Source organism: Suricata suricatta, chromosome 9, assembly GCF_006229205.1.
Source record: "Suricata suricatta isolate VVHF042 chromosome 9, meerkat_22Aug2017_6uvM2_HiC, whole genome shotgun sequence".
NCBI classification, from domain to species: Eukaryota; Metazoa; Chordata; class Mammalia; order Carnivora; family Herpestidae; genus Suricata; species Suricata suricatta.
The window spans coordinates 95,612,214-95,638,251 of record NC_043708.1 but is presented as its reverse complement, the minus strand read 5'-3'; the positions used below and the strand labels follow the sequence as shown (position 1 = coordinate 95,638,251).

Genomic DNA, 26,038 nt, shown 5'->3' with positions numbered 1-26,038 from the left:
GATTTTTGGCCGTGGGGCAGTAGCAAAAATTGGAAAAACCAATACCAGGAAGTTAGGCTGCCTCCTAAGACTTACCAAGGAAATAAGCTTTTTAATGCAATGCAGTTCCTCAAAGATATGTCAGTTTTTAGTCACAGGGGTGGGTGAGTCCTCCCCATGACAGGAAAAGGCTAAAGGCTAGTGCACATATTTAAGAAACAAGATACCAAATTAAAAAATTGTATTTAAGGGATGCCTGGTTGGTTCAGTAAGTTAAACACCTGACTCTTTATTTCAGTTCAGGTCATGATCTCACGGAGCTTGATACTGAGCCCTGCATCAGCACAGAGCCCACTTGGGATTCTTTCTCTGTCCCTCCCTCTCTTTCAAAATAAATAAGTAAACTTTTAAAAAAATTACACTTAACTCACTCTCCTCCAAGTAGTTAATAGAATAACCTTAATATTCTATTATTGACTACCCACATGTAAATAATGTAACAAAAAGACAGCATCTCTCTGCTACATTGACTTTATTTTTTCCATTAGATATGATTCCGTCACACTTTTTCAGCAACCACCTTCAGAAGGAAAAGCTAAACAAGGGACAAAAACACAATCATGATGACCTTTAAGAACCTGCCAGGAAAAGCAAAACACGTACAGAAATTCGCAGAGCAAGAGCAGAGTTTCCTAAAAGACCTCCCCCAGCACCAGCGCAGAAAAGCCAAGAGGAACTGCACACCAGGGACTGGAAACCCAGTTACGAGGGGGATCTGTCGTCCACTTCCTTTCACTCATCAGACAATACGCAGATGTCACTCTGTGTCAGACACTGTGCTAAACTCAAGAGACAAAGCTCACACGCCGGCGACCTACAGATGGGTTGAGTTTGGTCTATATCATTCTTCTCTTGCTAATTTAAAAGTTGGATCTCACATCAACATGTGGATATATGACTTCTTAAAAAAAAATTGAGAGATCGCAACATGGGGCAGGAGTCCTTCACTAACAATTTTCAACGGCAGTCAAGAAGCAATGGATTCCACAGCAAAGGGCACTTTCCGGTTTGCCACAGTCTCCGCTGTGCCCTACTGTGCCCCCAACAACATACCCAGAGGTCCACTCATTCCTTTCCTTGTCAGGGCCCTGAGGTACTTAAGTTTGCTACTCCTACTCTAGGAAGAAAAAGGGGGGATAAAAATGTCCCCTGTGCTTCTTTAAGAAGCTCAGAGTCTAACGAAGTCATAGACATGATGAGTTACAACAAGGTATCATAGAAACTACAGGAGATGAATAACAAGTGAGCAACAGAAACCCTAAGAAGGTGTAATTAACCCCACCAAGGGGAGAGGAAGTATCCAGTCACCATCACAGGGGAGAGGGCATTTGAGGAGTGTCTTGAAGGATTCTGAAGGGGGTGCTCTGGCAGAAAAGTGGAAGGGAGTCAGCTTACATGTACAGAAAGGTGAAAGGACTAACAGAACATGGAGTTTTCTGCAGACGGGGTTAGGCAGAAAGGGGACTTCTCTATCACCTGCCATGCTAACAACTAGGCACTTGCATTGCAGCAGTGGGGAGCTCAGAGAGCCTCTGAGCACAGGCTGACAGGATCAGGGCAAGATCCCAAGAGCACTGTAGAATATGACCTTGGGGCAAAGAACCTTGCTGGAATGCATCCCTTTGGATGCTAAGGCGTGCTCCTTTTTGATTAGTTTTCCTGGTGCTTAGAAACCTTACATTCTCTGCCAATGACCCACCTTGGTTAACTCACCAGTTATTTCTTTCACAAACTCATATGGGTCAACAAAGTTATCTTTCTTCAATTGGCCTAATGAAAATGCTGTACTTGGGGCACCTGGGTGGCTCAGTCAGCTGAGCATCCGACTTCAGCTCAGGTCATGATCTCTAGGTTCGTAAGTTCAAGCCCCACATCAGGCTCTCTGCTGTCATTACAGAGCCCGCAGCTGATCCTCTGCACTGCCCCTTCTGCCATCCCCCACTTGTGCTCTCAAAAAAAAAAAAAACATTAAAAAAAATGCTGTATGTTAACATACAATACTGACCTTTGAAAGAGTCAAAATGCAAGAGACTACATCTCTATAGATGATCTTGATTCCATACAACAAAAAAAATGTCCTCTTTCACCTACCATGTTTCCCTTCCCCACTTGCCATGTCAGTGAGAGGACTTAAAAGCTTCTAATAACATATCTTGCATCTGATGCATGGCACAAGTTTAACATTCAGATTACTATATATATTCCTAAAACACCATCCTCAACTACCCTTCAAGGAACAAACATGTTAACTCGAGCTTGGCATAAAGTCTGAAGGTGATAAAGACATGTGGGTTCAAAGGAGAATCATCTCACTCAGCCTACTAGCAAATCCTCCCTGAAACAACAGCACAGAAAGGCCCAGAATAACAACACGAGGCTGATGCGCAGAAAGAAAATCAGATGGAAAAAACAGACACGTCCCCTTAAAGCAACGAAAATTAAATCAGTTTCCGTTTTCCTTCGTACTAACTAAACCTAATCTCAAAAAAAAAAAAAACCAACAACCCTAAGGCAAATCAATGAGAAGCTCTTTAAAAACTCTCAGTTATAACAACTCCAAACAGTCTATTTCCCAGACCTTTTATTGTTATAACAAACAAAACCATCTTTCACTTCTTGTCATTTGCAATTATCATGCGTAATTGAAAATCAGTGAATCACCATGCAGCTTAGGGGCGAGGGGGGCCTGTGAGCTCAGAGCTGTCGCCGTAATCACCACAGAATAAACCAACAATATCAAGAGTTCTTTCCTCATCCTCTTTAATCTGTGCATCGCAGAGACTCTAAAAGACTTTAGACTCTGTAATTCTTCTCATTCCCTAAAGATGGCATGATATTTAAAAGCATTTTCCCCTTTAAAACATTGCTTTTTCTCTTCCTCAACAGCCAAGATGAGGCCTGCACCAAAAGACCTCAACATAATTTACAATCTATGTTGTAGGAGCCAAGAATTCAATTAAGACAAAAATTATCTCACAAGAGTTTGGGCCATTTAGCCAATTAACCCTGGTGGAACTCTGCTGAGAAAAGACCCAAACCGTTTAACAAAAGGCTTCACCAGCCAAAAGGAACAGGCTACGGTAGGGGCAGGGGGCAGGATTCCAGACATCTGGGCCCAGTCTGCAGTCCTGAAGCAAAGCCGGACGATGCCCTAGGCCTCCAACGCTTAGGCACACCTGGAGGGGCCCAGCTGTCTGCTCCGCAAGGAGCTCAGCTCCCGCATGGGCCTCCAAATCTCACCTTGAATGAAGACATCATCCATGTCCTTAACCATTTTTAAATTTATAGACTGAAAGTGGTTAACAGCAGCACTGCTGAGCTCATTATTCATGTACAAGCTCTATTTCCACAATCTGATAAAACGGAGTTTCACTCTGTAGTGAAAAGAGAAACAAGCAGCACTGGTGTGGGCGAGGCGGTCTCGCGCCTTCCTCTGTGCCCAAGCCACGCTCTCACACGCACCGTGGGCCCACACACCAGGCGTCTGACCAGACCCGGCTCGGTGGCCTCACCTTGGTGGCCTCCTCGACGCTCTCCCTCAGGGCCTGCAGCTCCGCATCATACTGCTCCTTCAGCTTGTCCATCTCCAGGTCGTGGCTGGAAACCTCTTCCTTCAGGGCTCCCTTCAGGGCGGTGAGTTCTCGCTCCCGCTTTCTCAAGAGGTCTTCCTGCTCCTCCTTGGCAATGAGCAGGTCCTGAAGATCCTGTTTTGCCTGTAAGAGTTCCTAGAGAGAGGAAGCAGGAACAGGGAGGTGAGGACTAAACATTTTGCTGAACCTGCATGTCCTCTCCAGTTGGGCAGCCCAACAAGCGACCATCCTCCCATCCTGTCTGCTGACTCTCTCCTCCCCACACTACACACCTGGTTAGACCATCTCCTCCTCATCCCTTTCACTCCTCTGAGGCCATCACTCCCCCCTTAATTTGTCTGTCTTCACTTTTTTGAGATTTGATTTGAGGAACAAAAGAGGGAAACTGACTTTCTTTTCATTGCTTTGAGGGGGCATGTGTGTCTCTTCCATCCCCCCTCCGTTCTATGCAATGAATGGTCTGCTGCCCTCGAAATGGGCTCGTGTGTGCTGTTGTTTGACCAGGCCGTGTCCGCTGTCTGGGCTCACATAACTTCACACGGCCCCTGGGGCCCTGTGTGTGGTCACACCCTTCATTCACAGCCCTAGCATCGGGGAGGACTCTGCCCCGCCCCCTGTCGCACTTGGGCAGGGCACACCCTCATGTACTGTCCGAGTTCACTGCCAAGGTTCCTAAGGAAAGTCACAAAACTGGGGCAACAAGCTCCACGACGAATCGCATTACCTAAACACAAGCGTGTCCTGCCAAATTCAGCATTCCTTGTACTTCACCATCTTTGTCCCAGACCCACTGGGCTCTCCCCAGGTCCGGGACATGTCCTCTCCTGCAGCACCCCCCCCCCCCACGTCACGCTGGGGCACGTGGACGCAGCAGCCTCGGGGTCCCCTCCTCCCCAGTCTTCTCACCACGGCCGGCCTCCTCCCGCCCACAGCCACTTCCCACACCACAAGCTGTCCCTCGCCAGCCTGTTCCAGGCCTTTCCTCTATCAGGGATCTGTTTCTGGTCAGGTTGTTCTTTTCTCTTTCCTTGAATCTATGTTCTTTCCATCAGGACACAAGAATCCACTGGGTCAAGGGGAAAAAACAACAACAACAATAAGCTTTGCCACTAAATGTTTAGAAAATATAATTTCTGTTCACTGTGCTTCTTGATCACCTAGTCACTCCTGAACTCCTGCTATATGACCTTGGTCCTACTGTACTAAGACTGTCCCTGCCAAGGTCACAGTGACCTCTTAGTCAACACATCCAGGCTTCTTCACAGTCCTCTTCACTTTTCTCCAGTGACCCTTCTTTGATCCTCCCCACTTGTTTCTTTAAAATTCTCTTTTGCCTTGTAGTTCAAAGACAGTACATGCCTGTTTTCTTCCCTCAGGCTGCTTTTTCTATGACAATCTTCTCTGGCTTTTCTCTCCCTCTTCCCCAAAGCTAAGATGATCCCCAAGAATGCAGCTTTGCATTCTTTACTTTTTGGCAAGCTCATCTATTTTTTCTCCACCCCAAACTATTCACTCTAAGTAAGTAACTCCCAAACCCTTACCTCCCAACTCTTACATGAGTTCGGACCTGCACTTCCAGTGACCCGCCAGACACAGCCATCTGGATATCCCACGGCCACCTCAGATTCAGTAGGTTTCTACTTTTCAGTGAATTCATCCTTTCCTCCTTTTTGTTCATTATTCTTATAAAAGGCAACATCTGCTTGGGAGCTTGGAAGCATCCTTGACTTCTCCTGTTCTCCTCCTTCACAACTAACAAGTTAGTTCTGGAACAGCTTAGAGATCCCTTCCCTCCCTTCCCTGGCTTAGGCTCTCCTGCCACACAACGGCTCACGGCAGCCAGTCGCTCACCTATGACATTATCCTCTGTCGCAAGTGCCCATCCTCCCTCTCAATCCCACCTGCCTCCGCCTTTCAGAAAATCCCTGAAAACTCAGATACAGGATCTCCTGCAAGAAGCCTTCCGTGAATTCCCTTCCTGATACCCATCTCACTTTGGCTGTATGTCTCAGAGCACTTAATACTTTTACCTGGCAGTCCACAGAGATCATTTCCTTTCCTCCCTTGCTGGACTGTCAGCCCCTTGAAAGAAGCGTATAGATCTGACTGTACTTTTGGTGCACAGATCAAGGATACTGGAAATGTGTCTGTTCTGTGTATACATAAACTCACACGTGCAGCACAAGAGAAGTCTGGAGGTACCAAAATTCTAAACTGGTCTATTTTTCCACTGGTGGCTTATGAGTAAATATACATCTTTTTTTTAATTTTTTAAAATGTTTTTATTTATTTTTGGGAGAGAGAGAGAGACAGCATGAGCAGGGGAGGGTCAGAGAGAAAGGGAGACACAGAATCTGAAGACAAGCTCCAGGCTCTGAGCTAGCTGTCAGCACAGAGCCCGACGCGGGGCTGGAACCTAAGAACCATGAGATCATGACCTGAGCCGAAGCCGGACGCCCAACCGACTGAGCCACCCAGGCGCCCCTGAGTAAATATACATCTTGTTCTCTCAGAGTTCCTGGGGAATCAGAGGAAAGGCTGCCATCTGTGGCCCCGAGGCCTCGGGAATGATAACTACTTTCCATTCAAGCAGTATGTCACTGATGAGGGGATGAAATTATGACTGACAATGGAATCTCTTGCCTTTTCCCTGGGATGTGCACATGCACTGAGCCAGGCCCAGGGTAGAGCCGCACAGCAGAGACCAAGACGTACCCCTTCAAGAACTTGCCAGCAGGTGCTAATAAGCTCTGATAAAAGGTCAAGAGATTCATGTAACTAGGGCAATTCTGGTTCTTCCAAGCACAGAACACATATGCAAATCTTACGAAAATATACCCCATCCTGACATGTATCAAAGCGGACATCCCAGTGCCAAAGCTGCTGGCCCCTCCCTAAGGAGTATCAGGGACACCCTGCCCCCACCATCACGGTCACCACGGGCCACCCCAGCAGGTCTTCCTGGGCTTTCTGCCAGCCTCTTCCTAAAAAACGTTGTGATTCTAACCCCTTTTCCTGCTCTTAACTCTCACACATTTCTCAATTGTTTTGATGATATGGTAGTTCCTCTTCCCACACTTATCTTTCCCAGGATGTATGGGGGCTTTGTGTTACCTTGTATGTACTGCCACCACGGCATGTCAGGAACCTAGGTTTTTATGGTCTGCTTTACACCAACGTGCCGTTACCTGTGGCCACGGCTGTGGCTTAAGTGGCCTGGGTTGTACAAATTCAATCAGATTATACCTTACCCTAACACTCAGCAGCACATGAGGTTTTCCAGGGTGGAGGCCAAAAAAGCACGAGAGATTTCAGAAACTATACCCCATCACCTCAGTAGCCTCATTCCCAGTCAGATCAAGCCAAAGAAAGGAGACAAAGACTATAGATTTCAAAACGTTAGTAAATACCCCTCAGAGGTGACCATGCCTCTCAAGAGACCCCAATCAGGAAACAAAGGAAAATGTTGGCCAATGTGAATCAGCACTTTCAAAACTTGAATGCATTCAGGTTGGCTGCATATACCAAAGTATCCAGAAGATAAAAACCTAGTGAGCATGAATATGTGTATGTGAGCAGGGAGAGGCAACAGATTTGATTGTGCTTGGTACTTAGTATGTAATAAGACCTGTGCTAAGCATTTCCAAAGATCCTAGAAGATGAATATTCAGGTGATTAATATTATTCTCATTCATAATGAAGAAAAAAAACCTGGAGCTCTAAGACACTAACATGCCTACGTTCACATGGCTTATAGGTGGAAGATTAGAACACAGCCTGGATACCAATGCCCCTTCTCTTAATCACACAGCCTCTGCAGGCCTGACCACAAACCTACACACTCAAGAGGGCTGAGGAGCAAACAATTACACTGTGCTCAGGCTCTCAGCTGCAAATGGAATAGAACACCGTGTTTGGCTGAAGTGCCTGAAAGGAGGTTCACCTCTTTAAAGAAAAGAGGTGTGCCCAGGGCGCATGTGTGGCTCAGTCAGTTAAGTGTCCTACTTCGGCTCAAGTCATGATCTCTCAGTTTGTGAGTTTGAGCCCCGGTGCTGACAGCTCAGAGCCTGGAGCCTGCTTCTGTTCTGGGTCTCTTTCTCTTTCTGCCCCTCCCCTGTTCATGCTCTGTTTTGTCTTTCAATAATAAACAAATGTAAAAAAAATTATAAAAACATTTAAAAAAAACTGTAGCTGATAGGGAATTATGTAAATTTTGTTCCCAGAAGAATGGCCTGGAAAGCACTTCACAGCTGATGAAAACCATTATTTTTAGTAATTTTTAATTAAAATTTGTACAATAATTCAGTAATATCCTGCAAGTTTATAACTATTTAGAGACCTCATTTTGGAGCATACTCCATCCTCAGATCAATATAATTTCAATACCAGAGTATTTTAAGTACTTGCATCTTGCCAAATGGCAGGGATAAAACATTACCAGATTCTGTTGGAGTGAGGCCATCTGTCAGCACTGTAGGCTCCCATCAGACATGATGGTTGATATTTAGACAACTCCACTGTCGTGGCACTTAGAGCGAGGTCTCATGTTCACCCCTTACCCCCAGAATGGAGGGAAGTGAATTCATGGATAGAGAAGTGGCTGAAATACTGTTCCATAATTAACTTTGTAACTTGAGTTTTTTTTTTTTTAAAGTTCAGAACCATCAATTGTTTAAGAATAACGAAGTCATCTTATTTTTGGTCAGTCATATAGCTTATCCTAAGAAAACTCTACTTTTTACTATTTCTTTCTATCTTCTTTTTAGCTGTTTTATTCTCTCTGAATGTTACTTTACTGATTTTGTATTGATGCCCATTATTATTTAACAAAATGTGAAGTATTAAAAGAGATTTCATGAAAATTCTTGTGGATTATAGCAAGCTTCACAAAATAAAAAGCCTTCAACCTTTCTCAAACATTCAAAAGCATAAGTGTTTAATGTTCATTTGTGTTTAAGAGCCTGTTCTAAGCCAAATGCCATGGAAAACGTGGCCATAACTACAATCTGTTATCGGATTCCCCCAAGTCACTTTTTACTAAGATAAGAAAAATACATTGAATGTAACAAGGAGGTAGGGTCTATTTTATTAGTGGTACAGAAACTACAGATCATGTTTTAAATGTCGCTGACAAGTAATAGGAATTTGATTAAAATAATGAGGATGAATTTCCAGAGGAGAAACCCACTTTGGCCCAGAAAAGCTACCTGTGCCCCTAACTAATCCTGCAGAAAGACAGCAGTTGATGAATTTCCTCCCGTTACAGGAAGAGGCAAATAATCAGAAAGCCAGCAACACTGGGAACATTTGTACGAGCAGATGTGCTCTGTTTCCTTTTCTGTGTCTCTCATTACCAACCTGAAAACATATCACCAAAACTGAGGTTCATATGCTTATCCTGGTTACCACTATAAATAAGTCAATAAACTATTGAGTTGATTAAATTATATTAATATATGCTCAGTACATTGTGCTTAAAGAGGCAAAGAAGCATGTGGCTCAATTCAGAATTATCCCCTTTTCTTAAAATGGTGACAATTCTGAAATAATTTAAAAATTGGAATTTATTTATTCGTTTGCTCTGTTGCTTAGCACTGTGCTAGACATGAAATGGGGGAAGAAGCAAACCAACATGTTCTTGAATTAGCTGGCTACAAGAAAGGGGCAGGGGCGCCTGGGTGGCTCAGTCGGTTGAACATCTGACTTCAGCACAGGTCATGATCTCACGGCTAATGAATTCAAGTTCCACATCAGGCTCTGTGCTGACAGCTTGGAGCCTGGAGCCTGCTTTGGATTCTGCGTCTCCCTCTCTCTCTGCCCCTCCCCTGCTCCCGCTCACTCGCTCGCACTCTCTCTCTCTCTCTCTCAAAAGTAAAATAAAAAACATTAAAAATAATTTAGTAGAAGAATGGGACAGATACAGAATAGAGCAAGGTCAAATGTGCTAAATGAACCCAAAAGGATACAGGATGTCCGGTAAAAAGGACAATTAACAACTACAGGTTTCAGTTAGTGAGAAAATCGAGCAACTTAAGAGACTTCCCAACAGCTAAGAAAATACCTTCTTCTTTTAGAATCAATAAAGTGTCCATATAAGAATCATGGGACACGACAAAGTCTATTTAAATTTATTTGTGAAGCTACATTTTTATTGAAGGCCATACACGGCTCAACGACATCATTTCTGGGAACTTACCCTTAGGAAACTTTTCTAAAGTAGTAAAAGGCTATGTGCAAAAATGTTCCACACGTTTTTATGTAATTGAAAAAAAGAGAAAATAAATATAGAAGGATGATAAAACATATTATGGTTTATCTCCTTAAAAAATGAACTACGAAGACTACAGAGTGTAACATGGAAAAGTGTTTCTGACAAATGAACTTTTAAAAGCAAGAACCAAAGCTGTAGGGACACTATAACTGACCCTAAATTACAGACGGATAGATGAAAGTTCTCAATGGATAGAAAGGCAAACAGAAAATGTAGAAATAAAAGCAGTCATTAAGGTGTGAGGAAAATGTTCCCACAATCTGTCCATTTTAAAATTTCACGTTCTGATGTTTTAATATTTCAGTGACAAACACACCCAATTTCATAGCCCCATTCTAACGTACCTGGTCTTTGTAACTTAGCCCTCAGAAGAAGGCAGCGCCGTGAGAAGCAGTCTAATCCCACGAATGTGGTGGTTTGTAAGATACAGGTCGTTGAATAGAAAGAGAAATAGGTGCTAAGGATCAGGCCCAAGGCCTGCTCGGAAGAAAAGGTCCAAACAGAGACTAAGAAACGGTCGTGTGAGGAGAAGAGAAGCAACTTCCCTCTGCCCGTGTGAGACACGAATCCATGAGAACATCTATCCTGGGTGGCCACAAGCTCTCTGCTCTCCGCCACTGCCAAGTCGTGGGGAAGAGACTGTAAGTCCCAAAGAGCAAGAACTAGAATCCCTCCCAGGCAATTACTCCTAAACTAAACAAGGAAGGGGGTGAGTAAACACTTGTTGGCTGACACTTACAGGAAGCCAGAAACTTTAACTCCAAGACTGGGGAGGAAGAAAAGACCCAGGCCCTTAGGAGAAAAGCGGTAGAAAATGAAAATTAAATGCTGACAGGATACCTTTATTTTTTATGGGTTTTTTTTTGCATCATTTTAAATTATGTATCATTTATTTGTTGGCTGTTCCTATAAACCAAAGCTTATAAGAAAATAAACTTCAAAACTATGCCAAAAATACAGGTTATGATAGTATTATAACCAACTTCAAAACATGTAAATGGGCGCAGAGATAAAAGTTCTGGCTGTTTCTGATCCTCGATTATACCCCATTACCAACAACAAAAAAAAATGTAGATTTTCATAACCTATGTGTGTATCTACCACCTCATCAGGATGGCAATCTAATTCAGGGGACAGATCATGATGGTCTTTGGAAAACCACACAATCATCAACAAATGCTAAGCAGAGGAAAGAGTCAACCTCATCCACTGACTGGTGGACTGATAAGAGCTAAATATTCATTAGAGAATATCCTGCTATGGGCAGGGGGCAGACGGGCCGCCTGAGCACACAGCACATGTGTTCATTCATTCACTCACTCGCTCTTTCATTCATTCGTAATGCATCCATCCAACCATCCACCAAGTGTGTGCTGAGTGCCATATGTCCCAGTCACCGGGACAGCTGCTGCAGATGAAACACGAAGCCAATCATCACCAACCCTGCCTCCTGGAGCCTACGGTCCTGTGGGAGCCTTAAACAAAAACTTAAACTGTGATAAGTGCTATATGGGCACTAACATCTTTAAAATGCTTTCCCATAACTGGTATTACTTACAGAGTATTTTTGCCCAAAGTTTAACCTGAATCTATTAACTGTTTTGATCTAACCTCAAATTTACTGGAAATGCAGGAGATAGTGGGACAAGTTCATGGACACCATAAGGAACAACGACAAATCCAAAATGTGGGCCATTGGTCTGGTCTCTTCCAAAAATCGGCGGAATGGAAGAAAGCTGGAAATGTGTGCCAAAATCTATACAAAAACAAATAAACTCCGAGAGAGAGAACAAAGAAAGCAATATGGGATTCTTGGTTGGATGCTGGCTTGGGGAATGGGGGAACAACTATAAAATATACTTGAGGAACACTGGTAAACTCTCAATAAGGACCAGGTATTGGAATTATTGTTATATTATAGGAATCATTGATTGTTTTAGGTATGATAACAGAATTGTGGTTGTAACAAAATTCCCCAATTTTTTAAAGATGCAAGTGTGGCATTATCTACTTTGAAATGGTTCAGCAAAGACAAATAGACGGACAGATGAAAAAATAACAGGATAAATGAAGGGACAGATGGAGACATGGGAGAAGTATGGCAAAATTTGACAACTGTTGAATCTGGAATGGAGCTCCATGAGAGTTCATAAATTACTCTTTCTATGTTTCTGTATGGTTGAAATTTTTCCTAAGACAGAGTTTAACACCAATTAATCTAGAAGGAAATAATACTATGATGCTCTTATGGAATCTAGCCACAGGCACACCCGACAGGATAGGGCTCATACTATCCAGTCCACCCCACCCCCACCCATCCCATCCTCTCCAGGCAGATGGGACCTCTCTTATCAGCTGATCCCAGAGCCCCCCTTACCTCAATCAGAGCTCCCTTCTCCCTATCCTCGGACCGTTTAGCATTGTCCAATTCATCGTGCATTTCTGAGAGCTGGTCCTGAAGATCCCTGATTTCAGTCTGGTGCTGTTCCCGTTCCATCTTCACCTGGAACAGTCTGGCAGGGAAGAAAGCCCATCAGAGAGACTCTCTTAGGCTCTGCCTTTTTTTTTTTTTTAATCCAGTCTGATTGCAGACCTTCAGATGGTCAAACAGAGTCATCTAAAGTCCCAAGGAGCCTCCCATTCTCTGTTCTATACTGAACAAGGAATTACAAACCAGAAAAGCCACGGGTAAGAATTCAAGTCTTCAGTCTAACTTGCCCAACAAGATGACAAACGAGACCTCAGACCAGTGTAATGGGGAGGGTTATACAGTGACTGTTTCTCCCCAAAAGGAGACCACAGGGTAGTGGAATTTAGACGATAAGAAAGTTAAGAAATTGACCAAAAAAAGCAGAACCTCTTTGATAATGTCTTCACTAAAACCACCCAATTCCCTACCCTCCACCCCACCCCCAGCCCCAGGAGAATTAGCAAATCATGGCCTACTGACCAATCTGGCCCACAGCCAATTTTTGTAAATAAAGTTTTATTGGAATACAACCATGCTCATTCATTTATATATTGCATATGGTCATTTGCACAATACAATGGCAGAACTGAGTGGGTTCAACAAAGACCATATGGCCCATAAACCATAAGGTATTTACTATCTGACATAAAAAGTTTGCCAACCTCTGCTCTAAATCAAATTCACAACTATTTTATGTTTTTAATTTGTGAAGTCTTTACTACACGCTAAATTCTGCTCTTTTCTCACCAATTTTTCTGAAATTAACCTCTTAGTATGTTTTAAAAGCAGAATCTACAAGATCAAAATAGCAAGGGCAATTAAATTATTTTATTATACAGTATCTTATTTTTCTTGAATTCCCTTCTAGATTTCACCCCCACTTAAACCTTCACTTAAGGCTTCCACCATATCCACAGAGCTTCATAGTGCTGTACATTTTCAGACACTGGTTTCAGATCTTTTTGTCGCAGATTTTAATATGACACAATGACAGGGCCATCTTGGCTTTGACTTTCCCTCTCTGTAGACTCCACAGATGCATAAGCACTGGTCAGCACCATTCAGGATAAAAGTCACCCACTGGGAGATTACAGAAGTTATATGATGTGCTTTTTTGAGGCTGAGTCCAGCCTCCTTGAAATCTCTGACTTTAGATATCAACACTCTGTGCTCCCTGCTTCTCACATACCTGCTGTGAGTGCCACTCTAAGGGGCTGGAACTTCACAAGACATCTTTTAAGGTATACGAGGATGTTTTAAAATTACTAACCTTTCTGCATGTGTGACCAGTTTCCTCATTTTATAAAGTTAAGAGGGAGAAAAGGAAGGGTCAGCAGCCCCTATAAATATCTGGAAGGCTGGTTGGTATAAATGGACAAAAAGGTTCTGGCTGCACCGGATGCAAGGACCCGGAAGGGCAGAGCCTCTTGGCCCAGAACTCACTCCTCCAGGTTCTTCCGGAGCTCCCCTTCACTTTCTTCCAGTCGCTGTTGCAGCACGGAGTTCTCTTCCACCTTACTGTCGTGCTGGCCCTGGAGCTCTTCCAAGTTTGCTTTCATCCTCTCTCTCTCTTCTTTGATGTTCTGCTGATTCTAATAGAAATACATGTGATTTGAAAGGACCTCCATGGAACACTAATGCAATCCCACAGAGGACTACCTTGAAACTCTGATGGACTCCATGGAATGCACTTATTTATCAGACAACTTAATTAAACATGGGAGTTTGCAACTGGAAACAATATTAAATATTGAATGAGTTGGTAACACGTCTAAAAGAACTACAAAGACAGCTAAACCTCAGTCTGCTATTTCTATCACTCAGTTTGGGCATTGTATATGCATTTAAGTTTCCTACTGGCCTGCCTGAACCAAACAGCATTTCATTCTGTCAAAGCAAATGGTGTCTATTATGCTTTGGTTACTTAAAACAACTAAAAAGATTCTCTGGACAGCAGGAGCCAAATATATGGGTGAGAGGAATGTTTCTTTTAGGGAAAAAACTACTGGCTTTCACTTCACTTGGGCATCCTAATATGCTTAAAATATTCCTTATCAAACAAGACAGAAATTTAAAAAATAACATAAGGAAAAAACCAGATACCTTGACCTCTAGTTGAAGCTGTCTCTGAAGTTCAGCCACTTCTGTGGTCAACTTGTTTTTCTGTTCCAACAGATCTCTGACTTCAGACGAAGAATTAGAAGCCTATAATTATTGCAGAGATTCTCTAATGTAAATGTTCAAGATGCTTTATTTTCTCCTTCTCCCAAAAATACAATCTGAGCAGTAACATCAAAATCTTAAGACCCAATTCAAATGTAAATCCCTATAGAGAAAGGGACACCAGGAAACCTTGTGGGGTTGATCAGAGTCTTCCTTATCTTCATCTGTGTGCACATGGACACACACTTCTGTTAAAAACTCAATAAACTAAACAGTCAAGATTTGTGCAATTTACTGTATATGTCATACCCCAATAAAACAATATAAAAAGATAAAAATAAATATTTGTTGAGAATTCATCTACTGCATAAGGTTAAACCCGAAACCCATCTCTCTGTGTCTCCAAGGCCCTTCATACAATCCACCTGTTACAGAACTTCCATGACAGTGGCAAGTACTGCTCCATAACCAGAGATTTTTCTCACTCTCTACAAAGGCCTGTATACAAGCCGCAAATAAACAGAGGTTAGCTAAATTGGCTTTCTTCTTTTAGATGCTACGTTTCCATAATGAAGAGAGATACAACAAAGAGGGATCTTATTAAAGAGAGTCTGTTAGAAAATATCATCTCTAATCTGAATATGAATATTAATGATCTCTTTTCTTCTTCCATGGATACAGTAACAGGATGATGCTCTCAAAAGGATTTGGCTAAAATCCTATAGCAAAGTGGTTAGAAAACTACAAAAGGGAAGGAGAAGCGTTAAAGGCAGGACTCGAAGCTAGAAAGCCACGTCCTGGATCACACACACCTGAATCTATGTGTGAGCTGTGTATAATGAACTTGGAACCAGGTACTTCCTGACCTACTCCTGTGAAGTTAACTGAACCCAACAGTCAACAAGAACACAGGACTTCCTATTTTCTCAGGCAAAATGAGAACAATCCATTATGGAAATCTAAATCCGACTCATGAGAGAAACAGTACATTGTTCTTGCCCAAATGAAAACTCTACCTGCTCTGCTGTTTCCAAGATGGTCTTTTCTTCTCTCACAGGAAATCCCTTAGCTGACACCAAAAAAAAAAAAAAAAAAAAAAAAAAAAAAAAATTTCCCAAGCCTTTGCCTGCAGATAATCAGATTCAGGAAATAACAGGAGGGAAGGGGAGTAGAAGAGCAGGGCAATTCAGCAGCCACAGTGCTGTGATCTTAGCCAGAAGTCGAAGTCATCTCTGGATTGATGCACCAGCAGCGCAGCCTAACTGGTCTCCCTTCCTCTTACCTCTCTCCAAAAGCTACAAAAGGAATACATTTCTACAAATAGGACACTATTCATTCCTGTTCAAAGTCCATAGGTGAGGGCCCATCACCTTTAGCCTAAAATGGAAACATATGATTTCCAAGGTCCTTTCTATCTGACACTTCCCCACATCCTGGCTCTCTGCTACACTAAATTACCTCCAGTCCCCTAAACATGGTGCACGCGTACACACACAGACACACACAAACACACACACACACACACACCTCTTTATATTTGTCCATGCTGGTCCCTCTATCTAGAACACCCTGCCGTCCCTTCTTCTCCCAGAGCATTCTTTACTCTTTTGAGACACCATTAGGGTCCTGGTTTCCAGAGGGCCTAACCTAACTTCCCTAGTTTGGTCTGGATGCCCATAATCTGTGACCCACGATGACAATCTCAACATCAAGACCAAAGATGTATGTTTTCACCCGGAATACTTGCAGGTGAGTGAAAAGCAAGACTCACAGTGATCATTTGGATTTAAGAGTTTTAGCAAAAGTCTTTAAACTAATTTTAAGAACTATGGAGAGCCCTGAACCTTGCCTATAAGCAAGGTGTATTATTTAAAGATTATGAAATCCTTATATGGGAATAATGCATGTGTAGGTATGTAATTGTTCTACTGGATGTCATAACAGCAGTCATGGGTTAGCTGAACGGTCAGGAGAAGAGGAGAGCTGATGCCCAAAAACAGCCTGTATATGTATGTTTCCAAAGTTACAAAGAAGCTATAGACAAACTTCCTGTGACTTGTCTCTGGCATTTTCTTTCCTCCCCATGCAGAATTCTCCGAGAGGCAAAGAGAAGACACGAGCAAGAAGTGGATGCCAATTCAAGGTGGTGCAGAACTGAGGAACTACCTTTTAGTCATCCCTTTTAAAAGCTGCTTCCTCTCAGGGCACAAGGTGTGCCTGACATGTAGCAGATGTTCATCAAACATGAGATAACTCTTTTAACAACAACAACAAAATCTCCAAGTCCCAACTGGAATTCAGTATAATAAATTAAATAGGACTTTTTTTTTTTTTTTTAAGAATTTGGAGTTCTAGAGCTTGGAGAATTCTAGAGAATTATTAAGTTCTAGAGCTTGGGTCCAGTTCATACTTGCCTTCCTTCAATATCTTGGATATGTTAGGGTTCTCCACCCAAGATTTCAAGTCATTCTTCCTATTTTTATTTTCTCTTTCTAAATTTCACCACCTATTTGGTTCATCATGTTATATATATATATATTTTTTTTTTTTTTTTGAGAGAGAGAGTGAGAGACAGAGTGTGAGCAGGGGAAGGAAAGAGAGAGAGGGAGACACAGAATCTGAAGCAGGCTCCAGGCTCTGAGCTGTCAGACCTGAGGCTCGAACTCAAGAGCCGTCAAGCCATGAGATCATGACCTGAGCCAAAGTTGGCCACTTAATCAACTGAGCCACCCAAGTGCCCCAATATGTTTTTTTTTGTTTTTTAATAAAATCTCTTAAAACCTTTCTGGAAAAGAGGCAGGTGCACAATAATAATATTTAAAACACGATCTTCCATCTCACAACTCAGGTAACCTCCCCCTCACTGCAATAACCAAATGTACAGACTGAAGAAACAGAAATTTGTTTGCCACATTCCAAGTTAAATGCCCTCTACAGAATACAGAACTCCACATTACCTGATTATTTCCTTGTGTGCTCCCTGCTGCTCGAGACTTTAGAGTCTGGATTTTCTCAAAAACCAGGTTGACTTTCCGTTTAGTTGCATCATCATTATCGGTGCTTCTGGAAACGAGGCAGCAGAAGGAAAAAGTAAAAAGAAAAAGAAAACCGTGAGGGGCACCAGCACGAGTCTCAGGATACTTCTGGTGCTCTGACACACAAACAAGCCATTTAAGAAGATAAACTGCCAAGAGGTATGAATTAATTAAGGCTGCAGACAAAACCAGTGGGGGGAGAACAGGATGGTCTGTGTATTTCTCTTCCAATGCATTGTTACATTTTACCACTCAATTTGGTAACCAGACTTCCTATCTCCAAACATGGCAAAGAGATATACCCACATTCTAAGCCTGGAGAAAACATACAGTAAAAATTTACTAATTTGTTGTTTGACTCAAATGACTGCTATTCATTCCAGCAAGGAATTTCTTCCCTGGGTGTCTGTCTCACACACACAGCCCACAGCCACACACTTTACTTTTTAAGCCTTAAAGCTAAGAATGATCTACAGTGACTTTAACTGGTTTTTATGCTGAGTTTAAAAAAATAAGTCCCCCAGGCCAAGACTGTCAACAGCACAGCTGCCTACATTTTCACAGGTAATGATCAGACAGAGTTTTATTAACTCTACCACACCTTCTATCACACATACCTGGCAATTAGGAAAAAAATTTTAAATAAGTTTCTTTAAATAGCCGCCTCCTATTAAAGTCTGTCTCCCCAGTCTCTCAATAAATCATGAGCGGGGAAAAGTAAAAGTTTAGAGAAAGAATTTTTAAAATTAAAAGTTCTTCTCCCTGACTCTTAATATGGTAAAACCCTTTATAGAGAACACCAATGACTAGTACTTAGCTAAAAAAAATCTCTTCATTACTACTCCTCCCCACCAAAAAAAGAGCCCCTTTCTTATATGTTGAAACTATTTTGTCAACTTTGTAAGACTGACCTGTATTTGTAAGATACAGATAAAAAGATGCAAAAATATGAAGTGTTTTGATACTAATGGGTACTTAAGCGACTTGGGTCACATGAGGCTGTAAAGGTGTTTCTTTTTTTTCCCTTTTAATCCTATCTGATGAGACAATGGAAACAGACTTTGCAAATTCCTGACTTAGTATCTAAAGCAAGGACTGAAAACCAGATTACTCAAACTCAATCTCCAAGATAAGTACACAAAAAGCACTTCTTTTAAATGACTCATGCATGCTTTAAAAATCATGGAAGTAGGGGCTCCTGGCCAATGTCAACTCTGGAGAGAGAGGAGGTGGTTTCCTTTGTACGTGCTAATAACTGATTCCTACTGTGTGCACGAAGAACTCAGGTGGCAGACTTAGTTCAAAACTGAAGAGTAGATATTCTTTCCATCTTTGAACTTCTTCTTAAACAATAAAAAGTCATTTAAAAAACAGGGGTGCCTGGGCGGCCCAGTCAAAAGAGCATGTGGCTCTTGATCTTGGTGTCACAAGTCTGAGTCCCACGTTGGATGTACAGATTACTTAAAATAAATTAATTAAAATATATATCACATATATTCATCATCCCCTTGCTCTTCTCACTCAGTACCCCAGACTCAAATACTATTATGAAAACTCCAGCCAGTGAGTCCTAAGCCTCAATAGTTCACACAGATCTGAAAGGGAAGAAAAATACAAGGTCTCAAGAGGAAATCAAGACCCCACCAAAAAGGAAAATCACTAACCCTTCTTTGAGGTAATTGTAAAGTATCTGCTTGGCCGTCTCCTCATTGGTTTGTTGAGTGAGCTCTTGCTGGCCTTTCAACAGATCCGGTGTGGCCTGGAACATAAAGCCTGTTATTAGATCACAGGATGGAGTTTCCAGGAAGAAGGCAGAAACCCTAAAGCAGAAGCTTCCGAAAACAATTCCTCAGGTAAGGATCCTCATCACCACTGGCTCCACCGCTTAATAGCTCTGTAACCTTGGGCAAGCTACTTAACTTTTCTTCACCTCAATTTTCTCACCTGTAAATGGAGATTAATCGTACCTACCTTCACAGAGTTGGTACAGTCCTATAATATGTTAACAAATATTGGCTGGCCCTTAACAATCTTATTATCACTATCATTATTTTTTACTAGTACTACCGAAACACTAAATATACCACTTAAATAAATTCCATCAGGTTAGAATTAACCTAAGTTAGAATTAACCTAATTTCTCAGGCCTGGTATTAACCCAGTCGCTCAATTTCAAGAGAAAAAAAAATCAGTATATCTACACAAACCTAAACACTGAACCTCTGGGTGGAAACAAATTCTGTACACTTCGAGATTTCACACATACGCTGACAGAAAAAAAAAATCAAGCTTCCCTGTAGTGTTTGACATGTCAGTTTACAGACAAGACTACAGTGGGATTCTCGGTTTACTGAACTGACTTGGAAAACCATACAATGGGCAGTAGGCTGAAAACTCTGTAGGGGAAAACTAATACATGTTGGATACGCAATTACTGATTCAAGGTGGAGGCTCCTCCTGAAGCATGAGGCTACAGAACGAATGCAACAAGAAGGAAAGGAAGAAAGACGCACTAGGATTACCTGAGTATTTGAGGTGGAAGTAAACGTCTTCACAGAAATCTTCTTGGCACCAGAGTCAGGCAAAGTTGCTAGTGCCCGACTCTGTAACATCAGGGTAGCAGTGGCCGTTTTGATTTCTTCCTCCTTTTTACTTTGTGCTGGGAGGGAAGATGCATGCGTGCTTGTACTCTCCTGATCACCTCTGCTTTCTGGAACTTTCCCATCTTTGCTCTGCTGCGGAGGCCTGAGGTGGGCTCCCTGCAGCTTCGCGAAGGCACGGCCCACGCTCTGTTTCCCACGGTGATCCTGAGCAGGTGACCGCTGCGGGCAGACCTGTGACGGCCGGAGGAGGTGTTCGCTGGACTTGCCCAGGTTCCGGCTAAACTCATTTAGGTACTCAGAATTTCCCTGAAGACCAAAAGGAAAGGCACTATCCACGCTTCTGGACCTCTTCCTGTCTTCGGGGTTGATTCTGTTTCGCTTCCCAGACCTTCCTCTCCTCTGGAGGCAAGGTTTTTGGTCAAACTTTTCGATCAACTGATCCACACCAGGAATGGATCCTGTATCAATATCCCGCCCAGTTCCTGGCAAGAAGGGGATGTACCGTCTGTTTTCATGACGGTTCACATTGTCAGCATGGATGGCACACTCCTGATCATCAAGTAAAAATCTGTACAAAGAGTTGGCCGAAGTGGGAGTTGCTGATGAGGAAGAGGACCTCCGGGACCGAGCTCCATCCAGGACCGGTCCCGCTGAATCCTGTCGCCGGAAGGGAAGCACATCGGGCCTGGATTTCTTGGTTTCGAGATGGGTCTGCGGGCTGTGGGCAGTTAGGGACCTCCCACTGGGGGAAAGGGCCTCCTCTACCAGCGCCTCCTTGGTGCAGCTCTGAACATTTACGCACACGGAGGTCTGCTTCTTGGGGTCATCAATGACCACAGAGCTGCACAAACGAATGGCCGTCACGCTGGATTTGCCCACATCTTCCAAAGCAGGGCTGGCAGGCTGGGAACTACTACTAGGTTTGGGGAAGCATGTCCAAGCCTTCTTATTGTTGGTACCTTCCTCTGTTAAAGTGTTTGACCAATGACTCTCGGGAGGCTGGTGATTTTGCAAGTTCAATTCATTCTTTTCAGGGTCGTAGGGCTGCAAAAGCTCCGGATGCTGCTGAAAGTTCAGCATGTGGGATGGCTTCACTGGCCCCTCTTTGCCTTCTAGAACCCCATTCTTGCCCTCAAAGAGAGAGGATTGTTTCAGGTTTCTTACTGGGCTGGGTTGGGCATAAGGATTTTCTGGGAGCTGCAATTCTTCTGCACTATTCTCCTCTAGCACAGACCCATTGCTGGCATGCAGAGGCAGGTTATTTATCACTGGAGATGGAAATGGTGGCCCATTTTCAGAAAAAGATGAGCCTGCTAGACACCGCTCTGTGTTATTCAGGACTATATATGGGTGGCCATCAATCCCCTGCACCCGAATACTGACACCATAGGAGCCTGCCTTAGAGTGCTGGGAATTCCTTGATTTTTTGTTATCATCACTTGCGAGTCTCAGATGGACACCATATTCTTGCTGCACATGTTGATATTCACCGAAATACAGCTCCATGGTTCACTGTTCTCGCTACCAGGGAAAGACGGGTAAAAAGAGGGCATTAGGTATGAATCACATCTGTTTGAATGAAGATTATGAGGGGAAAATTCAAAGAAAACAAAACACTTTAGACAGCAAGGTCATTTCAGAGCCAAATGGTCATCCAAACAGGCCTTTCTGGATGCCCTCCATGCCCAGAGTTCTGTCAACGCTGGGCTTGAACCCTAGCCACTGGGTGGAAGACTGGCATACTAAACTGACACCTTTGGCATAACTTCCTAGTTGACGGCCATTCTGGTTGCTTTGGTTTTTTTCCTTAGTTGGTTTCTTCCTACTTTCTGTTATTTATTTTTAACCAATAGGATGTTCCCGTCACCAGCATTTGAGAACAAGGTACTTTTCCACAAAACAATTAAGAGCCAAGGAATTCTGATGCCTACCATTTTTTTTCTCCTGTACTATTATTGATCTTCCTGTTGGAACAACACTTTCAACTTTTTTTATGCACAGTCTTGCTTTGAAACCTTTATCACTATTTATTTGGATATGATGTTTAAAATAGTTTTGACTTTGTGAGGCTGACAATGAGAGAAAATGATTAAAAATAATTTTTCATCATCTTTTCTTACCAAAAGGGTGCCAGTAACACATTGATCTGCACAATGTTATGAAGCACCGACGACTCAGGGCCCTTTACTTTGTGATGTGTCCCAATGCCAAGAATCAGGTGCCATCACCTTTTCTGGGGTGTGACCACCATTGTCCCAAAGACTGCACACAGACGACCAGACAGGATGCCCAGGCCACTCCACCCTCTGAGGCCTCCTGCCGGAAATTCACTTCCACCCCGAGAACTCCGACAGCAAAGAAGCCCCAGGAAAAGCACTAACAACTGGTCACAGATAACAGCTGTCTCATTTCTTTCGCTGCTGGGGGCCTTTTCCAGTTGTCTCTCTATTCTGGACTCAGTCTGGTAGCACATTTTCTGAGAATATCATCTGTCAGATCCCCATTTGCAAATTTATTTGCACAGTTTTACAAAGCATAAATCATTTCACCTATTTACTTCTAGTTATCCAGTTGTGTTTATCTGTGCTTTCTTCAGCAGGCTCTTGATTATGCAAGTAAAATGTGAATCTACACATATTTTTTTAATAATTGTTCTCCTAAAGAACTAGCTCTTGAGACATGCCAATCATTTCTCTTTCTAAATTTTTTAGTTTATTTATTTACTTTTGAGAGACAGAAAGTATTGGGGGGGGCGGGGGAGCAGAGAGAGAGAGAGAATCAAGCAGGCTCCATTCTGTCATTGTGGAGCCCAATGCAAGGCTTGAACTCTTGAACCGTGAGATCATGACGTGAGCTGAAACCAAGAGTTGAATGCTTAACTGACTGAGCCACCAAGGGGGTTCCTCTTTTTTAATTTTCTTATTGAGTTCTAGTTCTTTATTATTTCCTTCTGCTTTCCTTTGCTTTTGTCGTTCTGTTTCCAATTTCTTGACTTGCATGCTTCATTTACTTTGCCTCTTTAATTCTATACCATGAGTTGTGATAGCTGACTATGTCAGGCACTGTGCTGGTTCCTACTAACAAAGAGACCCAAAATAGCAACTTAAGAGTTAGGATTTTTTTTTCCCACCTGAGGTAGGCTGGAAAGGGCGGGTGGGAGTATATTTCTGAGCAATACCTCTTTTATCTTTCCAGTCATCGACTTGCAGCATGTATTAGATACCTTATGATTGCAAGATGGCTAACCCAGCATCATATATGCCAAAGGTTTATTAGGCCAGCCGAGTCGATCTTTTTAAGGAGCTTTCCTGAAAGTCCCATCCACCAATATTACTTTATATCTCTCTCATTGGTGAGAACTTGATCATAAGTTCTCGGGTACAAGGACGGATTGAGAAACAGGGATTTTTAGCTGGTCATTGACACTCCACAAAATCAATGTCATGTTAGTAAAAAGGCAGAAGAAAATAGACTCTGGGAGAGCAGCCAATAACTTCCACCACAGTAATGTTTCTATCATTATTTCCTAAATAGTTTCAATCTGTGGTTTTGGTTTCTTCTTTGACCCATGACTTGTTTCTGAGAAAGTTTTTTCATACCCAGTATGTTTGCCCTTGTGTTGTTTTGGCTTAGAGGGTCTTTATTTCTATATGTTGTTAATTTCTACAGGCACTGTAGCCAGAAAATTAAACTTCTATTATTCCTTCCTTTTTAAATGTACTGAGGTTTCTTCTGTGGGCAAATATATGGATAATTTTGGCCAGCATTTAATGGGTAATGGGCATAGACTCTTTTTTAAAGCATGGAGTTCAAAATATATCCACACAACTTTACCCATTATTTATTCAGCTACCATACATCCTTACTTATTTCATCTTTCCAATTTGCCTTAAGTCTTCCTGGATACAGCTGCCTCCTGCTAGCATGGTGCTGTCACTTCTAGTGACGGTTCTTTTACATGTTAACTATGTTAGACATCATCACCTCCAATTTTACAAACAAGAGCAATTTAGAGAGGTATATTCATCTGCAAATTCATTATTAACTCACCAGTCTCAACTACATTATTAACTCACATAATCCCAATTATATGACACTATGCCTCCTTTTATTTTCAGTTATACTAACAGTGTTAGGTGATCTCATTTTTAATCAAAATAAAACAAGATAGAATAAAAACCTAGACTCTCCAGCTTCCCTTCTCCATCCCAATCCCAGTCCCCAGAGGTAATCAAGCACGTATTTTGGCTGTTTCTCTGGTACCCACCTCCAAGCTGCTCAGTACTACGCCTCGCGGCAATTTCTTACCAGTGATATGTGTGGGAGATGACACAGCATACACACGAATTTCCCATTCTCTCGCTTCTCAATATCATTGTTTATATTTGTATTATTATGATCATAGATTATTTGTATATTATTTTAATAGATACTATTATGATTATATAAATGTTTATTCATTAAAGAGTCAAATTGAAAACTATGGCCATCTCTCCTTACAAAACTTTAACTTTTCTAGAGTTAATATGTGGCTATTTTCACTCGCCTTCTTTGCAATATACCTAACCTTAACTGCTACATCACACGTTAGACGCTTACCTGTATTCATTTCCAAATAACCAACATATCAGATAATCTGGTGATCTTTTCCCCTGGTGCAGCCTCCTATCCTCCTGCTCTTTCTTAGGGTCTAGTTGCTCTCTTCCTTCTCGCCATGTTGTTTCCTAAGTTTTGGGTCTTCCTTGTTCTTAGTCTACACAATTGGTTTGATGGAGCACACTTCAGTAGCTTCGTAAGAAAAGACCGAAGGGGGTAAACTTTTTCAGTCCTTATATATTGAAAAATGTATTTATTCTATGTTTACTTTTGATTGATAGGCTAGCTGCTGGATTTATAATCCAGGTTAGAAATAATTTTCCCTCAGGGTGCCTGGGTGGCTCAGTCAGTTAAGCGTCTGACTTCAGCTCAGGTCATGATCTCACGGAAATCCCACATCAGGCTCTGTGCAGCACATCAGGCTCTGTGCAGACAGCTCAGAGCCTGAAGCCTGCTTCGGACTCTGTGTGTGTGTCTCTCTCTCTCTGCCCCTCACCTGCTCACACTTGGTCTCTCTCTCTCAAAAAAATAAACATTAAAAAAATTATCTTTTTAAGAAATAATTTTCACTCCAATTTTTTAAAGTATTACTCCATTATCTTGTAGCTTATAGAGATGCTGTTAAGAATTCTGCTATTGGGGCGCCTGGGTGGCTCAGTGGGTTGAGCATCCGATTTTGACTCAGGTCATGATCTCACAGGTCGTGAGTTCAAGCCCCGCATCGGGCTCTATGCTGACAGCTCAGAGCCTGGAGCCTGCTTCAGATTCTATGTCTCCCTTTCTCTCTACCCTTGCCCCACTCATGCTCTGTCTCTCTCTCAAAAATAAGCAAACATTAAAAAAAATTTTTTTTAAACATTAAAGTACTAAAAGCAGACTGGAGGCTCTGCATGTGTACAGAGGAGTTATTAGCTAGCGAGCTTCAAGTAATGGGTGGGGAAAGGCACTAAGATTTCCAATGAGGGACACGCACTTTTCAGGATGTGGGGCATTCTCTTCTGGAGCTCTTCGATCTCTCAAGGAAGAATCTCCCAATCCACTGCTGGGCTGCCAGGCCTGGCTGCAGGCGTTCTGAGAGAGGGCAGGGGAAGGACGTGGCGGTCCCAGCTCTCATTCAATCACCTTCTTTTCGGCCACCATACTCCCTTCCAACATGATTCCAATTCAGTTTCTCCAGAGAACAGACCCCGAGTCTGCTGCCGGGGTGGGGAGTGGGGCATAAGCAGATGGATATCCAGATATCCAGAGTGTAGACGAGGTCCTGGAGGGCT

General features: G+C 42.5%; 1 protein-coding gene across 1 annotated transcript in view; it reads right to left on the bottom strand.

Annotated features, from left to right (window-relative positions):
- CGNL1 (cingulin like 1) overlaps nucleotides 1–26,038 on the bottom strand; it is a 124,169-nt gene that overhangs the window by 76,570 nt on the left and 21,561 nt on the right. The window contains exons 2-8 of the mRNA XM_029951969.1: nucleotides 20,091–21,692; nucleotides 19,233–19,327; nucleotides 17,491–17,596; nucleotides 14,474–14,575; nucleotides 13,814–13,962; nucleotides 12,278–12,413; nucleotides 3,552–3,764 (exon numbers count right to left, since the gene is read on the bottom strand). Of these exons, the coding sequence (XP_029807829.1) occupies nucleotides 3,552–3,764; nucleotides 12,278–12,413; nucleotides 13,814–13,962; nucleotides 14,474–14,575; nucleotides 17,491–17,596; nucleotides 19,233–19,327; nucleotides 20,091–21,677 (2,388 nt within the window). The 5' untranslated portion in view covers nucleotides 21,678–21,692. The remainder of the gene's footprint in view (nucleotides 1–3,551; nucleotides 3,765–12,277; nucleotides 12,414–13,813; nucleotides 13,963–14,473; nucleotides 14,576–17,490; nucleotides 17,597–19,232; nucleotides 19,328–20,090; nucleotides 21,693–26,038) is intronic.